Raw genomic sequence first — 16314 nt, forward strand, 5'->3', positions numbered from 1 at the left:
AGAAATAAACTATTGTCGCGCAGTTGTACACCACAAACATTCTTTCTTTCTTCTTTATTTTCCAACTTCGCTTATGCCTCGGATTAGGACTATAACGATACGTCGATTTTACAGCAGATAGGTGTTCTACTCTGTATCTCGGGAAGCTCTGGGGCAAGCAAACGAAAACAAGGCCCTGTACAAGTAGTGACTCGAAAGGGCTCGACCAATGAACACGCCAAAGGGGAAAACGCGGCTGCAGCTACCAGCCGTTTGCAGCAGCACGCACTACTTTGCTCCGCCCACTCGTTTTCACCCCTTCTCTACCGTTATGCGCGGCCATGCTACACAGATTCCTGACACAGAGTTGGACAACGTCTAAGTCCACCTGATTATTTTTAGATCAAAATTTGAATAATATATTTAGTACGTACTTGTTCCCTGTAAAGATTGACCATATCCCTGCGATATCACAAATGTGATTAGAAGGAGAACGTAAGATGGCGTCATGTTGATCTATGAATGATAGAGAAAATATTCGATTAAATTACATCACAATGAACTAAATGAATCACTATAAATGCAACTAGACTAACTATGAATGTCTAAACTTGAATATTTCCCACTTCAAACATCAATTACATTAATCACTATACAATTTTATAGTAGCTACCGCAATTCTAATACATTTAAATATAAATATATATTTTAAAACTTTTTGCAATGAACTAAATGTATCACTATATCTTCAACTAGACTAACTATGAATGTCTAAACTTGAATATTTCCCACTTCAAACATCAATTACATTAATCACTACACAATTTTGTAGTAGCTACCGCAATTCCAATACATTTAAATATAAATATATATTTTAAAACTTTTTTTTTTGTTATTGTAACCACACCACCGACTACCATGAACTATAGCCAGACACTTCAGACTCCAACGGAAGAGCAAAAAGAGACAAATGAAATCATCAAATGGTCACTGGCAAAACTGCAAGATAAGAAAATAAGAACGCTCATCAAAACGGCGATAGACAAGATAGAAAAGACAAAGAACGAATCAGATAGAACCATTGCAGTCATGCAGGCACTCGTCGAGTTCGTCACAGAAATGTTCTAAATAGACAGCCAACAACAACTCAGATGTAACACGAAATGTCATTGAAAAAAGGCCCTTTTAGGACCAAAATTTTTTTCGGCCCTTCTTAGGACCAAAATTCCGTCGGCCCTTGTAAGGACCATAACACTCAGTTCGTAATAGAACTGTCATCACTGACCGAACCTCGAGCGACAGTTGCAGAGGTAACAGAAGACAAATCATCGCACTACGCCATTACCACAACTTTAAAACAGATGGGAGTCAAGGAAACGTTACCTCTACAAGAAAACTTCAAGAGAATGAAACGTGCAACGTGTTATTGTTCCGTAATTCACTCACTCATGTCACTCCTATTGTCCCGTTCAGTTGTTACTCATAATTATTTCTTTATTTATTTATAGAATCTAACATTCCGTGCCCAATTATTGTTCTATAATTACGACTCCGTGATTACAGTACTTAATATTATTACAATAATGTCACTGCATGTGTAAACTCATTGCAAAAATTACCAATGTTATTTACACTTGCAATCCTGTTGAAAGAGTTGCGCGCTCTGCACTGGAGAGGTTGAAAGAACTGACATTTCCCTCTCTGGTAATGACTTCAGAATAGGCTGTGGTCTAAAGCGGCGGAGCGTGGTGCTGATCACATCATCTCCTGCAAAATACTTCTACATCTTCCATATACATTCAGCCCAATGCGGAAGGGTCTCCCCGATGACATAGTGATAACGTCGTCAACTTGTAAACAAGGGGTTCCCTATTCGATACCCGACGGAGGCACAAAGTGTAGGTCACATTACACATTAAACTGTAGGTCCAATCCCAATTAGGTTTTCTTTTGCATAAAGTGGACATAAAACAGCGTAGGTGGATCTAGAATTTTTTGCTGGGATGGACGCGGAATATGCTGTAAGCTTATACGAAGTTACAATGGAAAATGTTCACATTTTGTCTAGATATTAAAACAACCTCAAACATTCACATGAAGATAATTACTAGCCCGATTTGTGGCCAGATAAACTAATCGCGAATGGACGTTCAAAGTGGACACCAATCCACTCTACAACGACCAGGAAACAAACCCTATAATGAAAACATTGTATAATTAAGGCATTTTCGCGAAATATGGGTGTTTCTAGTATACGTTGTTTGCATTGGTACTGATTACGAAAGTAATAGATAAGCTTGGGGATTCATTTCCTTAGACGAAACTATCAAAAACATTGGAAACACTTTACCTAGAATGCTTTCGCTTTGTATCATCGTAAGGAACGGATTTTAACCTTTCCAAAAATATAGCTGTTTTCATACCGATGAAATCAAGTAAAGTTAACACACTTTGTTGCACCCTTTTGCACTCTTTAGTGAGATTAGTACATTTATTCCCTTTTTACTCCCACTTTGATTGTTTAGCACCTTATTCCTTCCGTTCCTTTCATGTTTTGTTAAAAAAAATGGGCAGAGAAAATAAATTATTTTCTCTATTCTTGAGCAGCTACATAAAATCCCATAGTCTCATTTTGTAGAGCAGAACAAGAGCTATGAAATGGTTTAATATAATCATTGCAGCCCCAATAGTTCCCAAGATATTGTAGCAAAACCCGCGAGAGAAAACACAAACTTCAACAAAACCTATTCGGCAGTACTACAGTTCTGTCTGCGGTCCGCGCTCATTATATAAACAGTTCTCTCTGCGGTCCGCGCGCATTATATACAGAAGGCACAGAAAAAGAGAGCATTGAATTAATACATTTTAACAACACCTTTTTTTCTTCTTTGCACCTTTTTGAAAACGTTGGCAAGGTTTATATAAATTTGTAATTATATTTTAATTATATAAATTTCAATTAGGGCCTAATTTATTCATTCATTTTCCCCCATTTCCCGACCATAATTTAGCACCTTAAAATCCTTTCGCTAGTCATCAGTTAACCAAGTTAACGACATTGCCTCGTACCAAAAAATCCCGCCGGCCACCGTGGCGGAGTGGTTAGCACATGGCGCTTAGACGCCAGGGGTCCCGGGATCGAATCCCGGCCTGGACATGAATGTTTGTGAGTGTCCATTCATCAGTTTCATTATATCATCACTCATCCCCATCTTCGGAAATTAGCCAAAAGTGGCAGAAAAGCGAAGTAAAATAAAGCAAATCATCAATCAGTCAAGCAACAAATCCCGGATTCAGTTTCCGGTGCAGACTTAAATCTAAGTGTCTAGTAAAGCTAGTCCGATTAATGTATTTGTGCCCAACTTTATTTTGTTATTTTATTGTCCGGAAAAGGATTCTTGAACCTTTTTTGTTCGTTGTTGCTATCTCCCCTTTTTATGATACTTGATACTCCCGCTAAATCCGCCAAACAAAATTTCCAATTTTTCGACATCTCAGAATTCTATCAGACTCATAGCCTGTGAGATTATGAGAGTCAGAATCGTTAATGGTTCTTAATAATTATACAACAATGAGTATTGAAACCAATTATTTTTTTTCTGCTAGCTCATGCGACAGGCTGTGAACTGAGAAAGGTGTGGTGCTTACGACCGAATCTTTGGTTCTCGACCCCACAACATTGACTTTCTGGGAAGACGCCATCTTTCCAAGGTCAAACACATAATTTGCATATCTACTTCTCGGTTCCCACTTGTAATTTCCATGTTTCATTCTCACTCGGCCAAAATCCCACACACCCATTGTTAGTTCATTGAAAAAGCTAACCATGTGTTGTTCACCTCTAACATCGAGGGATGAGGTGCTTCTCTTATACAGTCAACGTCACCTCGTAATCAAGACGTCCCGGGTTCGATTCTCGGTGGAGGCACATAGTGGCTCGGCTCCCACTATAAATTGTAGGTCCAGTCTCAATTAGCCGTTCTGTGCATAAAGTGAACTTGAAATCAAACAAAAATAAGCGTGCATCTACATCTTACAAGAAAATGAACAATATATTTTTATTTACTCTAGATAATTATTTGAAAATTGTAACACCATTGTTTTCATGACAGAAAATGCTACTGACCAAGGCAGTCTATTTCAGTAAAAAAAACACTTAAGAACACTTAACCCTCTATCAGGTTCTTCCTCAGACTTGAAACCAAACCAAACTTCATTTAATTTGGTTTCAAGTCTGAGGAAGAACCTGACAGAGGGTTAAGTGTTCTTAAGTGTATTTTTACTGAAATAGACTGCCTTGGTCAGCATATGTTGTGATTTTTCATGTATAAATGTTTTGTTTCGTTGCTCCTTAGCATAATAGAAGTTGTATTTTAAACATTTTAAATATTGCAGCAGGTATAACAGAAAACAGAAACTAACTGTAAGCTTCTGTACCATACAAATTGGACATAGAATAATCATCGGTTAATAAACTATCTGTTGAATGTCTAGCAGTAAACTCAACAGCATAGGTCATAGTAGGTGAATTGCCTGTAACCAAGGTGGAGTGATTTAAATCAAGATTTGAATCATGTGATTTTTTTAAAAAAATCACTGATTTAAATCACTTTCAATAAATAATTTATAGAATAAGGTACATAAGAATGTTGTAGATATCTGAATCACTTTTTGTGAAAGTACATTAATCTTCTAATCATTTAATGGCGTTTATTAAGATCTAAGAATGGAAACGAAATATATGTACTGATGGGGTGAATGTCATACGAAGGGAAATGTAATTTGTAAACTGTAAACACAATTAAATTATCTTGATTTAATTTAAATAATTTTTTATAGGCAAAAATAGCAAATATTTTGTGTAGAAAAATCAACAAAATACTATACTGTAAATAGTGTCATTATTATTAAACTGTAAATAAACATGGTAGATGATATTTTGCAAACTATCATTAAAAATGTCAAAATTCACATACAAAGACTATAAGAAAAATATTTTAAGTTACAATTATAAAGTACATCCACAACGTTTTACTTTCACTGCAAGAAAAGTGACTGAAATTGTTATAGTTTCATTAACACACTCAACAATCATTTCCATATTAGGTTTATATACAAGGTGGTCCAAAAGTAGATATACAGTACCATTGACTTTATTCTTCAACAATTAATGAACAAGAAGAAGTTATGGTAGTACTACGACTGTGTACTTTCAAATTACCAGCCATCATTCATAGCATCAAGATATCTGAAAAGGATAATGAACTTACAAACAACAATGCCAGGCCGACAGTGGTATATACTGTATGCCTACTTTTGGGCCACTCTGTATACAGTATCAGAAACAGAAAAATGTATATTTACATATAATTTATTTGCTTTGCTGTAATCAGAGTGTTCAAATATTTTACAGAGATGTTTACTAGAGAAAGCCTTCCTATATAAAAGACATATCTACATGTATGGTGCCAAAAACCAAACCAGCAGTTTTAAGCGTGTTTTTTTTAAATAAAAAAATCGATTTAAATTTAAAAAATCTGATTTATATAGAAAATCAACAAAAATGATTTTTTAAATAAAAATCATGATTTTTATCCACTCTGCCTGTAACCAATTTCATTCAGACTGTTTTCCACAATGTGATAAATTATCACATCACTGATAATCATGAAGTGGAATAAGAACGTCAATAAATCTTGGATTACATGTGCTTCCCATCAACAGTATTTAATTCCTTCAAACATCAAAGTATGTAGAATTTAAGAAATGAATATAGCGATGGACAATTTACCTACTGTTATCTTTAGAGATAAAGAAACATCTGTTGGATGTACAATGACATTTCTTTACAGTATATGAGATACTGTTATTGGGCACATTCCATTTATAAATATAACATAAGGATTCAACACTCTCCTTTCTAAAGCTTTTAGTTGCTGGAAACCTTTAACACTACCGTTTCTTGGTTCTGCAACGTATTCTATATGAGATGAAGGTTCGAATCCCAGCCTGAGCATGGGTGTTCTTTGTGAGTGTTCCTTCATCAAATTCATTTTTCATCCTCGTCTTCGCGATTTGCCAAAAGTGGCAGAAAAAAATTTAAGTCAATTAAACCAAATCAATCCACAACTCAAATCAATTTACGATCCAGATGAAAATCCACGTGACATTAGCTTTCCATGTATTTTGCATATCATGTTCAAATTGAAAGTGTAATCAGAAAATCCTTTTACCAAGACTATAATTATAAGTTCTCACTGTTCCAGACGAATCTACAATCCAATGACCCAAGGCCCAGACGTGTACAGCTGTGATAGCCCAGAGCCCAAGCCACGGTCGAGGTAAGTAGTACCACAGCTTTTCATTTCGTTTATCCACTGTTTCTGTGTTCTTGTTACAGCTATCATGACAACGTCACTTAATCTTAATGCGCCTAATCTGAAAACCGAAAATTGTTCTGAAATGACTAGACATTAGATTTTTAGGTTCTAAAAAGTGTGCTTTAGGTACCTAAAATCTCAAAACAGGTTCTAAAAATACTAAAATAGGTTCTAAAAATATTAAATTAGGCGCGAAAAATCCTGAAGTAGATTCCAAAAGAAACTTAAAATGCTTCAAAATTCCTGAAAAATACTTATTTGGTACATCTTCAAAAACAAAATTTCAAAAGAACCGTAAGAAATTTTATATGTAACAACCAAATATTAATTTTCTAACCAAATTTTCATTTGCATTTCAAAATTATCCACAAACTATTGTAATCCTATATTTATGTTGTTAGCAAAAGTTACTTGTTGATCTGAAGAATGAATTAAGTATCTATGATTTATCTTTGATTTGCTGCACAATACCAGGGTGGCAAGTAACTGGGAATTCCTTGAATTCCGGGAATTGTCCGTGAAATTGGCTCTGGGAATTCTGCGTGAATTTTTCTGCATAGACTTGAAAAATTGCAAATTTTATTAATCCAAATCTCATTGAATTTATACATATGTATAAATGCCGGTGCCATCAGCAATTTGTCTCAAGTTAATTCTGCTGGACTGTAGGTATGTTAACATATCACTTACCTATATGTTAGCAAAACCTGAAACAACAAACTTCACCAGGCTACTATTGCAAGCGACAAATGTATGGCTTATAAGTAGGAAAAAGGATGTGGGTTACCATTGTGTCCTTTTCCCTTTGCTCTTTACATTCCTTTTTTTTATGCACGCACAGGGATGCATGTTCGTCCGTGTCCCCATGAGGAGGAAACAAAACTGCCAATCAGTGTTGCCAGGCGTAACATAAAAAAAGTCAGTTTCATATTAATAGTTCTCTGACAGTGGCGTTGGTTCTTTAGCGTGCGATGTTAATTCGACATTGCATCAAAGTTTTATTGTCTGTAAAAATAAAGATGAACAGTAGCGCCAACTTTGAGAAACATTCGGTAGGCTGAAACTTGAAGATTCTTTTTCAGTAATATATGTCTTGAGATGGACCTAATGGAAATCGGTAAGGATGGAAAAGATTGGATTGGGTTTGCCCACGGACAGATGGTGTTGCTGCAGCCATAAACCTTCGGATTTAAGAAGTCTAGAGAGTTAATTTATGTCATACGGACGCTGAGGATTTGCCATGAAATGTCTCTTTTTTTGTTATTTGGCGAGGAAAAGTATGCCCTCACGCCACGGGTTGTTATGATTGCAAGGCAGTGTACGAGATTCATATTTAGGATTCCTAACGATAAAACACAAGATCTGGCAACCCTGTGAAACGTCACGGAGTGAAATTAATTCTGGCTTGTCCTTGTGCTATAATTCAAGGGAAGGTGTTTGAACGAGGCTACGGGGGAATCACCTGTCAGCATGCAGGTTGCCAGCTGCTCCCCTCCACATTTTACGTGACGTAGTTGGAAAGTTCACTGCACGTGTCTGCACAGATTCTCCCCTTCCCCCCTCTCATGGCGTGTGCAATTTTTGTTATTTGTTACATGTCACTTTGCGTCATCGGATAAGTGGACATTGACGCATGTTTCAAAACATTTCGTACTGTCCAAGCGAAAATAGCTCTTTGCTTTTGTTGTTTGGTTACTTTCGTCTATTTCTGCAATTGTAGACGCAACGGGCAGATGTCAAAAGATCATGGGCAAAATTATAATACGTATATAATTATGTAATAATTCGTGATAACAATATAAATGGCAATATGTAGATTAGGGCTTACCCGATACCGTTCTGTCGGTATCTACCTATATCATTGGTATCGACATCGGAAAGTATCGTTTGGATTTTGTTTACCCATACCAGCGGATACTTTCCGGACGTTTTGATTGTACCCGGGGTTCGCAAAAATACCTTACGACACTTTTACCAATTATCCTTGAAGTTATGCAAAAATCGAAGTTTCCATGAATTTCTTTATGACACAATACTATGTGGAAAAAACTGTATTTTGTGTGATGTATTTATTTTCCTTCGCTTTTCTGCCATTTTTGGCTAATCGCGATAATAAAGTCACTGATGGTGTGAAGAAATTGTTGATGGAACACTCACAAAGAACACCCATTCCCAGGTCGGGATTCGAACCCAGGACCCCCGTCGTCGTAGCGAGCTGTGTCCGCAAACTGTATTTTGTGTTCACATTATATGCATATTTTTATATTCAGATGTAAATTTCGAATATTTTATATCAAAGCTCTGGTAAATTGATGATTACACTGGTAGACATTTTGAGAAAAAACTTCGGATTTTTACAAATTAATACTACCTCTGTCCCATAATTATTGTCCGGTACATTTTTGTTTGTTGTGTCATAATAATTGTCCGATATTCAAACTGTGACATTTGTGTATACAGAAGAAGAACATGAAACACGGGAATGAATCATACAACTTTATTATTCAAGGATCAGTACAAATTGTGCTTTCCGTCTGTTATTCCTGTACTACCATTTTGGCATACTGGACTATAATTATGGGACAGAGGGAATAGGTGTTTCTGGAAATACTTTTGAATGCTGATCACGGAAATGACATCAATTTCTTCCCATCACTTCAGAATTTTTCTCCACGTGACAAAGTTCGATCAACCCACCCAACTATATGATATTTTATGAAGAAAATTATCATGAGGGATTTTGAAAATAAAACTGCGTCAATAAAGTACATACAATTTTCATGCCAATGTGTCATGCGAATGTGGAAAGTGGATTAAATGCATGTAATTCTACATGCACTTATCATTCAAAATTGGAGGATTTGTATTGTAGAGAATCAATATCTTGCCGCCATCTAAACAGAGCCATCTAGTGGGGAAGTAATGGAACTTCACATTGTGTTGTGAAATTAAGGCAGTTAATATATCGCTGTGTTTTCTGATCAAACTAGACATTATGGTTAAAAATGGACTTCATTTTTGGAATCAACGTGCTAAAATTATTTGAGACGACGGTCATGTGCGAAACATCGAAACCCATGTCGACCAATGTTGTTATTGGATGGAATACCGGCATACTAAAATTAATGAGTATTTTTAACAAATTTTAATTGCTACTGCCACTAACGTACGAAAGCGAGAGCACAACAGCAACAGGGAGGTACTTACAGGAGGAGTCCAGGAGAATATATATGGTGGAACAATAAGATTTGGTGGTTTTCGTCAGCTGGTATAGTCGACGCGCTAGCTACGTTAACGACCGGCTGACTTTTAAGTCCACGGAGCGCGCCCACCAGCTGCAACAACAATCACATTCAACGCACAGTGTTGCCACACATCTACTCTACGCTCAAGCACCTTCCCACGGTCTCCACATTGAAGTTGCAAAGTACGGCAACAGCGTATCCGCAGTCATGTGACTGAGACTCCACGTGGAGTAGACGAGCAGAATGACAGCTGAGCCCATTGGCTGAAGGTTGAGTGTGATTGGAGGAAAACAACTCGCCCGCTGTTTATCCCCACCCACGTTGGTGGCGGCGGCTTTCTTAATTCTTCGACGTTAACGAAGTAAACGCGTGGACTTTATAAGAGCAGTGTGAGGGCGCTGCAACCGGAATGACGTCAGGCGACTATACCTGCCGCGAAATTAGTTTGGTATTGACGCTTGTGAAGCACGTGGAGAAACCTGGTATACGTCACTGCGAGAGGGTGGGTTGCTGGCTTGCGAGCCAATCAAAATCTTCCCAGTACTTCATCCAAGCTCTGGTTACCTAGCAACAGAAAACGTTTATCTCGGTGTTGCAGCTTATCGGCGATTCTTCCTGTGCGAAACATCGAAACCCATGTCGACCAATGTTGTTATTGGATGGAATACCGGCATACTAAAATTAATGATCAGTTTTTCATGTTGTTGGGAGAGGACTGTTGTTTGTTTGTTGCGTTGCGTTGCTGTGATGTTTTAACCGATCCGTTTGTTTAGTGTTTACTGAATTTAGCGTATTCTTTGTTGTATCTAGCGTGTTGTTTTAATGCATTTTTTTGTACATAATTTTCTGTGTTCTGCTTGTGAGAAGAATGCCAAACGCAGGAGACAATACTTGAAATGACAATGTACCAAAGAGACCATTCACTTAAAGAAAGAAAGCCTTCGGTAAAGGAATTCCTCTCAAAGGCTAAACGCGGTAGATGGTTTATGCTGCTATTTTGAGTAAGATAAAAACAATGGGGGTCCAATCATTTCTGTAAATAAAGTTCTGGACAGGACTGCTGCTGCTGTCGGCGTGTCTAAGAACGCTATTGTTAACATAGGGGGGAAAATATATAATGTGGTGGAAGTAAATCAATGCGACGCTTCAAAATTGGAAACCCCAGGAAAGAAGAGGAATATCAGTAAATGTGTGACAAATTTAGATAGCTACCTTTCAGCAAGACGCTACTCGTTGCCATGTTTATTCTTATTATAGGAGGAAAGATCATCCCACTGTTCGGAAACTGCGAGTTTCGTTGAAAAGTTCGGGATTTTTTCAAAGTGGGGAAACATCTTTAAGGACAATCATAAAATCTCTGGGATTCTCATACAAAAAAATTAATGAATGCAAAATACTGATGGAGAAACCTTACATTTCTGTATGGCGATGTAGATTCCTCACGGAAATTACGAAGCAGAATTTTATCTTATGTTATATATCTGATGTAACTGACTTGTCTTATCTTTCTTTTAGCCATATTTTAAACAAATGCATATAATGTAAAGTATGGAGGCATATGGGGATGTGGAGATAGGGCTCCACACACTTTCGACCTCGACCTATGCCATATTATGGAGGAGATATGGTGATGTGGTTCACCGACCGCCTTTACGCCAGGTTTGCTCCAGGCACTCACTTGGGCTGAGTCCACCCCGGAGCCGCTCGGGACTTTTGAAAAAGTTCCACAAACCACCGCGGGTCTCCCGCGTGAAAGTCAGACGCCCCACCAACTGGACTTCTGTGCACTTCAGTTGCGGTATAATTGAAAGATGGGCAGACTTTAACGGCGACTTCGGAAAGAAATGGTTATTGAAAGTGTATATTTTTAATATTTTCAGAATGGATTGAAAAGGCAACCTGTAAACAATGCTCGTTTCGTTAATTCGTTCATGTTGTAAGGGAGATGGAAATGAAGAGAGAAAACAATAACGCATTCATCATTGTTGTCATCATTGTTATTCCGTTTTTCTCGAAAAACAATAACATATTTCATCATTGTTGTTCCTTTTCATAACACGTTTTCCTCGACACAGCGTCAGACGGCTGCACTGCGTACCGTGCCGTACCGCACGATATGGCAACACCGTGATGCTTGTTCATTCAGCTCTCAATACCAAACTAATTTTGCGGCAGGTATAGCAGGAAAATGCAGTGCATTGAATCTGGTTTCAACAGGATGGGGCTACAGCACACACCGCAGGAGTATGCAGGGATGTTCTTCAAACAGTGATCCCCAATCTGTTAATTATGTGGTTTGGTGACACCTAAAAACCAACTTGATTTTCAACCTAACATCACGAGGTCCTGTAGTATCCAGAAATTAAAGGATAGCATTGTTTGTGAAATTAGCATCACGCTTTGCACGACTACTTCATTGCATTAATTGCAAGGGAAACCACTCTGCTAATGATTAAAATTCGACGACGTTACCAGTACGCCATCGGATAGGTCCCTATTTGGGTACCCTTGACCATCTCTACCCCCTAGAGAAAGTGAATATCTTGCATGGTTTATGAAGATTTTGTTGTCTATGAACGTTTTCAGCTAAAATATAGCTCTCGGAAATGTGTTATTGTGAAGTAAAGTAAGTCTGTTACCTTAACGTGTTACTTTACCATGTAGCAGAACGGCCCGAAGGCCTCGCGCAAGTGAATATAGCACCCAAAATAACATTCCACAACAGCAGCTATAATTTCACGTAGTTATGTTAGGATTGTTAGGTATGGTACTGATAGTTATTTCCGGCGTGTTCTTTCGCTATTTTAGTGTGCATACAAACAGTTGTTACTAACAAAAAAGCGGCGAATGTACTCCGAAATTTCAGATTTTAACTTGCGTGGGCCATACTTTGGGATCAAATATCTCCGATATTTGTGCTTTCCTAAAGCTGGAACCACTTTTACATTACGTAAAACATTGAAACCTGTCGATTAAAAATAATCGACGTAATTCTCGAGAGGTGCAGTGGGTAAACGGCCCCCCTATTTGTAACAGGACTTGTGTATATTTCTGCCTCAGCAGGATGGTGCTACGCCACACACACAGCAGGGATGAGGAGGAAGAATTTTGAAACGATGTTCCTATGAGCACCAACAAGTCATTACGCTCCACCCTATGTCATGTTGAGAATTACATTTCACAATAAACTACAGTAATGAGATGAAAATTGAAGAAAGATCTTATACTTACAGAAAGCTACAATCCTCTCTGATTTACCAGTAGCACCACTTACCTTACACGTCTGTTGATGAACACGGGACTTGTCAGTGAATTAACAGTGCACTATCGTTAAGCCTGAGGGTTTGTGTGCATTTAATTGATCTTTACCTCAAGGCCTTCCTACTTCCTGGACACTCTTCCTCAAGCGACACGTGTCTTAATTGTTGTTCATTGTTTACAGTTTCCTCATTGGCAAAAATAACGGAAGACTCTCACGAACGGAAGATAAAGGAAGGAAGCTTATGGAAAATATTACGACAAGGTCAGCTTTGACAATTCGCACAGAGATATTTATGTACACACACACACACTTAAAATGTTTGACGACACGTCTAACTTGTTTGCAAATTCCTATTTTAAAGCCATTTCTCAGGGTAAATTTGCATTTATATCGCCACGAATAATGTTTTCATATGCCAAGACTGAGTGGATAAACCCCTGGTCTCGTGAATGTGAAAATCTTTCCCATCTCGAGTTGCAAATGTGTGTCGAGTTCTCATTCTCGTTCTCGGCTCGAGTCTCGATTTACTACATACAAAATTTTTAAAAAGAACTGAAAATAGTTCAAATAGTAGATACTAGAGTCCTCCATGTGACCACCTTCGCTAGCTCGTACCCTCGAGTGTATACAATGGAATATCATTTTAATCCTAGCAATTTCAGCCCACAATCATCTATTTCATTTTCATATATGTCTGCTTTGGTAAGATAGACTAAACTATGGGGGGCCTGAACGGCAGTTGCTCCTCCCGCCACCTTTTGTAACTTTTGCCCCCGCACCATTCTAAATCTTATGTACCTTGCTCCCCAGTTTTGGCACCTTGCTCCCAGTTTAGGAACCCAATCCCCAACACTGCTTTGAGATATGAGTATATTTACTTAAGTTTTCATTTCACTCTGTATTTCACTTCACGATCCATACTTGAGGGCCCATCACCACACACAAATGACGGTTATGCGTTGTACTACTGGGCTTCGAGCGTGTACCGCTCGTTTTGCCTGTTCGAGTGTTATTCGCTTGAGCGAAGAAGCTCTCGATTCCGTACGCTATCTAGCGTCGCCCGTGTGAACTACAGTATTTGGCGCTCGAGCGGTAGATACGAAGAAGCCCCCCTGCATATTAAAACAGTATGTGAAGGCCAGTGATGTGCCGTAGACTATAAGTTTACGTCTACATGCGTTGTCTACACGTAATCTACGCGTAGATTACATTGGGTTGTACTTTACATAGACTACGTAGACAATCTAAAGTGCATTAAAATTAATTTTCAAGAGTTTCATCTTCTATTCTATTATCAACTATGGAGGAAGATAAATAGTATGAAAAAAAGAACAACAGATGGCAGTCGTGAGGCAAGAGTGGTCTTTTTCCCATAAAACACTAGAATATTTCCTGTATTAGGTTTCTTTCTAGGTGAGAAATTGTTCGAATTTGGAAGAAAGAGCATGAAAGTTCTCCTCACACAACAGCAACTGATATGCAGTATAATTTTATTTTAATTTCACAATGCATTTTGCTAAGTTATCACCTTTCGCCATGTTGTTTACATAGATTACGTAATATACGTGTATAAAATAGTCTACGTGTAGAATGTAGACTATCGTTGTTTACGCGTAGACGCACATCACTGGTGAAGGCATATGGGGTAAACACCACAGTTCGGTCGCCTTTACACCCCAGGTACCCATTTCTTTGAGGCTGGGTGAATTCCAGAGCCACTGTGTGCAAAGACATTGCTAGAAAATTTCTCACCTGAAATCGCTCATCCCAGGAATCGAACCTTGGTTTCCAAATGGCAGACACACACCCAACCGATTGGACAACTGCGGGCGTTTTAAATTAATAAAGGCTATTTCACAGGCAAGTGCAATTAGTGTAGTTTTAACGATTTAGTTCTTACAATATATTTAAGGTTCGCAGAGCAGGTGTAGCTAGCTATTCACGGTAAGATATTCAAATTTAAGCTTGAAAGTTTTTCTTATACATTTCAATTATGTGTTTGGGTGTATATATATATAGCATATATGTAGATTTTTGTGTCTGTATTTATTATCCCAAGCGACTACTGACACCATACTTGGCCGACATTTGTGCAATGGTGTTTACCTCAGCGCGTTATGACGCTAGGGATGCACATGTTCGAATTTCCGCGTGGGCATGGGTTTTCTTATGAGTATGTCTTCATCATATCATCACTCAATCTCGTCGTCGCGATTAGTCTAAAGTGGCAGAAAAACTGATATCAAAATCAATTGACGATGTCAAGGGACGTTTGCCATGGGCTTCCGAAAGAAAGACATCATTCAGTTTTTGTAAATTAACATAAAAAATGTTAAATTGTAAAGTTAGAACATTGTAAAATTTACGGTAACATCTAACACTCCATAGCACATAAACGGCCTTAATTTACGAATTAAAATTTCGACTTACCCCAGCAGTGAACTTGCAGCAGTGCTGTGAAAGCGTATTTGCAAATATGACGCACTGAAACTTGCCTCCCTCTATATCCCTCAACGGCCCATTCTCGGTCGGAAATGACAAAAAACCACTTCGTTCAAGGATACAGCCAGCACCAATCACCTGTCTGCTAAATATTGCCTTCATCGCCCACATTACGAATCTGCACACTGACACGTGCACTTCTCAGAATTTATGGCTTCGTTTACCCATCATTTGCTCAGGCTTCAGTTGTCAAGGTAACTGTTGTGTGAGAGGCTTTGTTTGCACGTGGAAGCAACAAAAAGGCTGCCTCTTTCATGACACACGTTATTGCATTAAATATAGGGTGGCCATAATTGATTTGATTCAAATTAGACATCCTTTTCCCCAATCATTTTCCCAATTACGTTCATACTCAACACAGTGAAGTCTAAATTTGTTCATTTCATTGCAGTTTCATGCACTTGCGGATTGAGTTGACACAGGACCTGGACCGCATTGCATTGTGGGAGTTTATGTTTAACCTTTTGTTTACCAGCTATCTATAAATAGATACCTCTAGGTATAGCCTACCCCTTGTTTAGCAGCTATCTATATATAGATACCTCGACAAGGTCGTAGTTTTTACGTCATAATGTCGCTATTTTTCGCTGGAATTGCAATTTTCTTCTTGTATATTATTGTTAACACATATACTGCACCGTAAAGACTCTTTCCCCATAAAAAGGGGAGGAAAATGCCGGGAAAATGGCGGCTTCCTTTGAAACTGAGTCAGTGGCGCATAGACATGTCTTTTGGGAAGTACAAGTTATGTTCTATTACTCGTATGATGATAATGCAATTATTTTCTTGTTCCAAATATGCCTGCGATCATTTCCATGTGTATTTTGACAATGTCCTGTACTTTGTTGTCCAGGGGCGGAGGGGCATTTTTTCTGAGATTTTGAAATTTTCCGGTTCCTCCCCTCCCCCCACATCCATATATACACTCAATGTACATAAATTGTAT

General features: G+C 38.2%; 1 protein-coding gene across 1 annotated transcript in view; it reads right to left on the reverse strand.

Annotated features, from left to right (window-relative positions):
- LOC146001874 (uncharacterized) overlaps window positions 1–15432 on the reverse strand; it is a 61785-nt gene extending 46353 nt beyond the window's left edge. Inside the window, exons 1-2 of the mRNA XM_083139583.1 lie at window positions 15297–15432; window positions 414–495 (exon numbers count right to left, since the gene is read on the reverse strand). Of these exons, the coding sequence (XP_082995709.1) occupies window positions 414–489 (76 nt within the window). The 5' untranslated portion in view covers window positions 490–495; window positions 15297–15432. The remainder of the gene's footprint in view (window positions 1–413; window positions 496–15296) is intronic.
- Window positions 15433–16314: the final 882 nt, after the last annotated feature.

This window comes from Lepisma saccharinum, chromosome 18 (genome assembly GCF_977018435.1).
Source record: "Lepisma saccharinum chromosome 18, izLepSacc3.1, whole genome shotgun sequence".
NCBI classification, from domain to species: Eukaryota; Metazoa; Arthropoda; class Insecta; order Zygentoma; family Lepismatidae; genus Lepisma; species Lepisma saccharinum.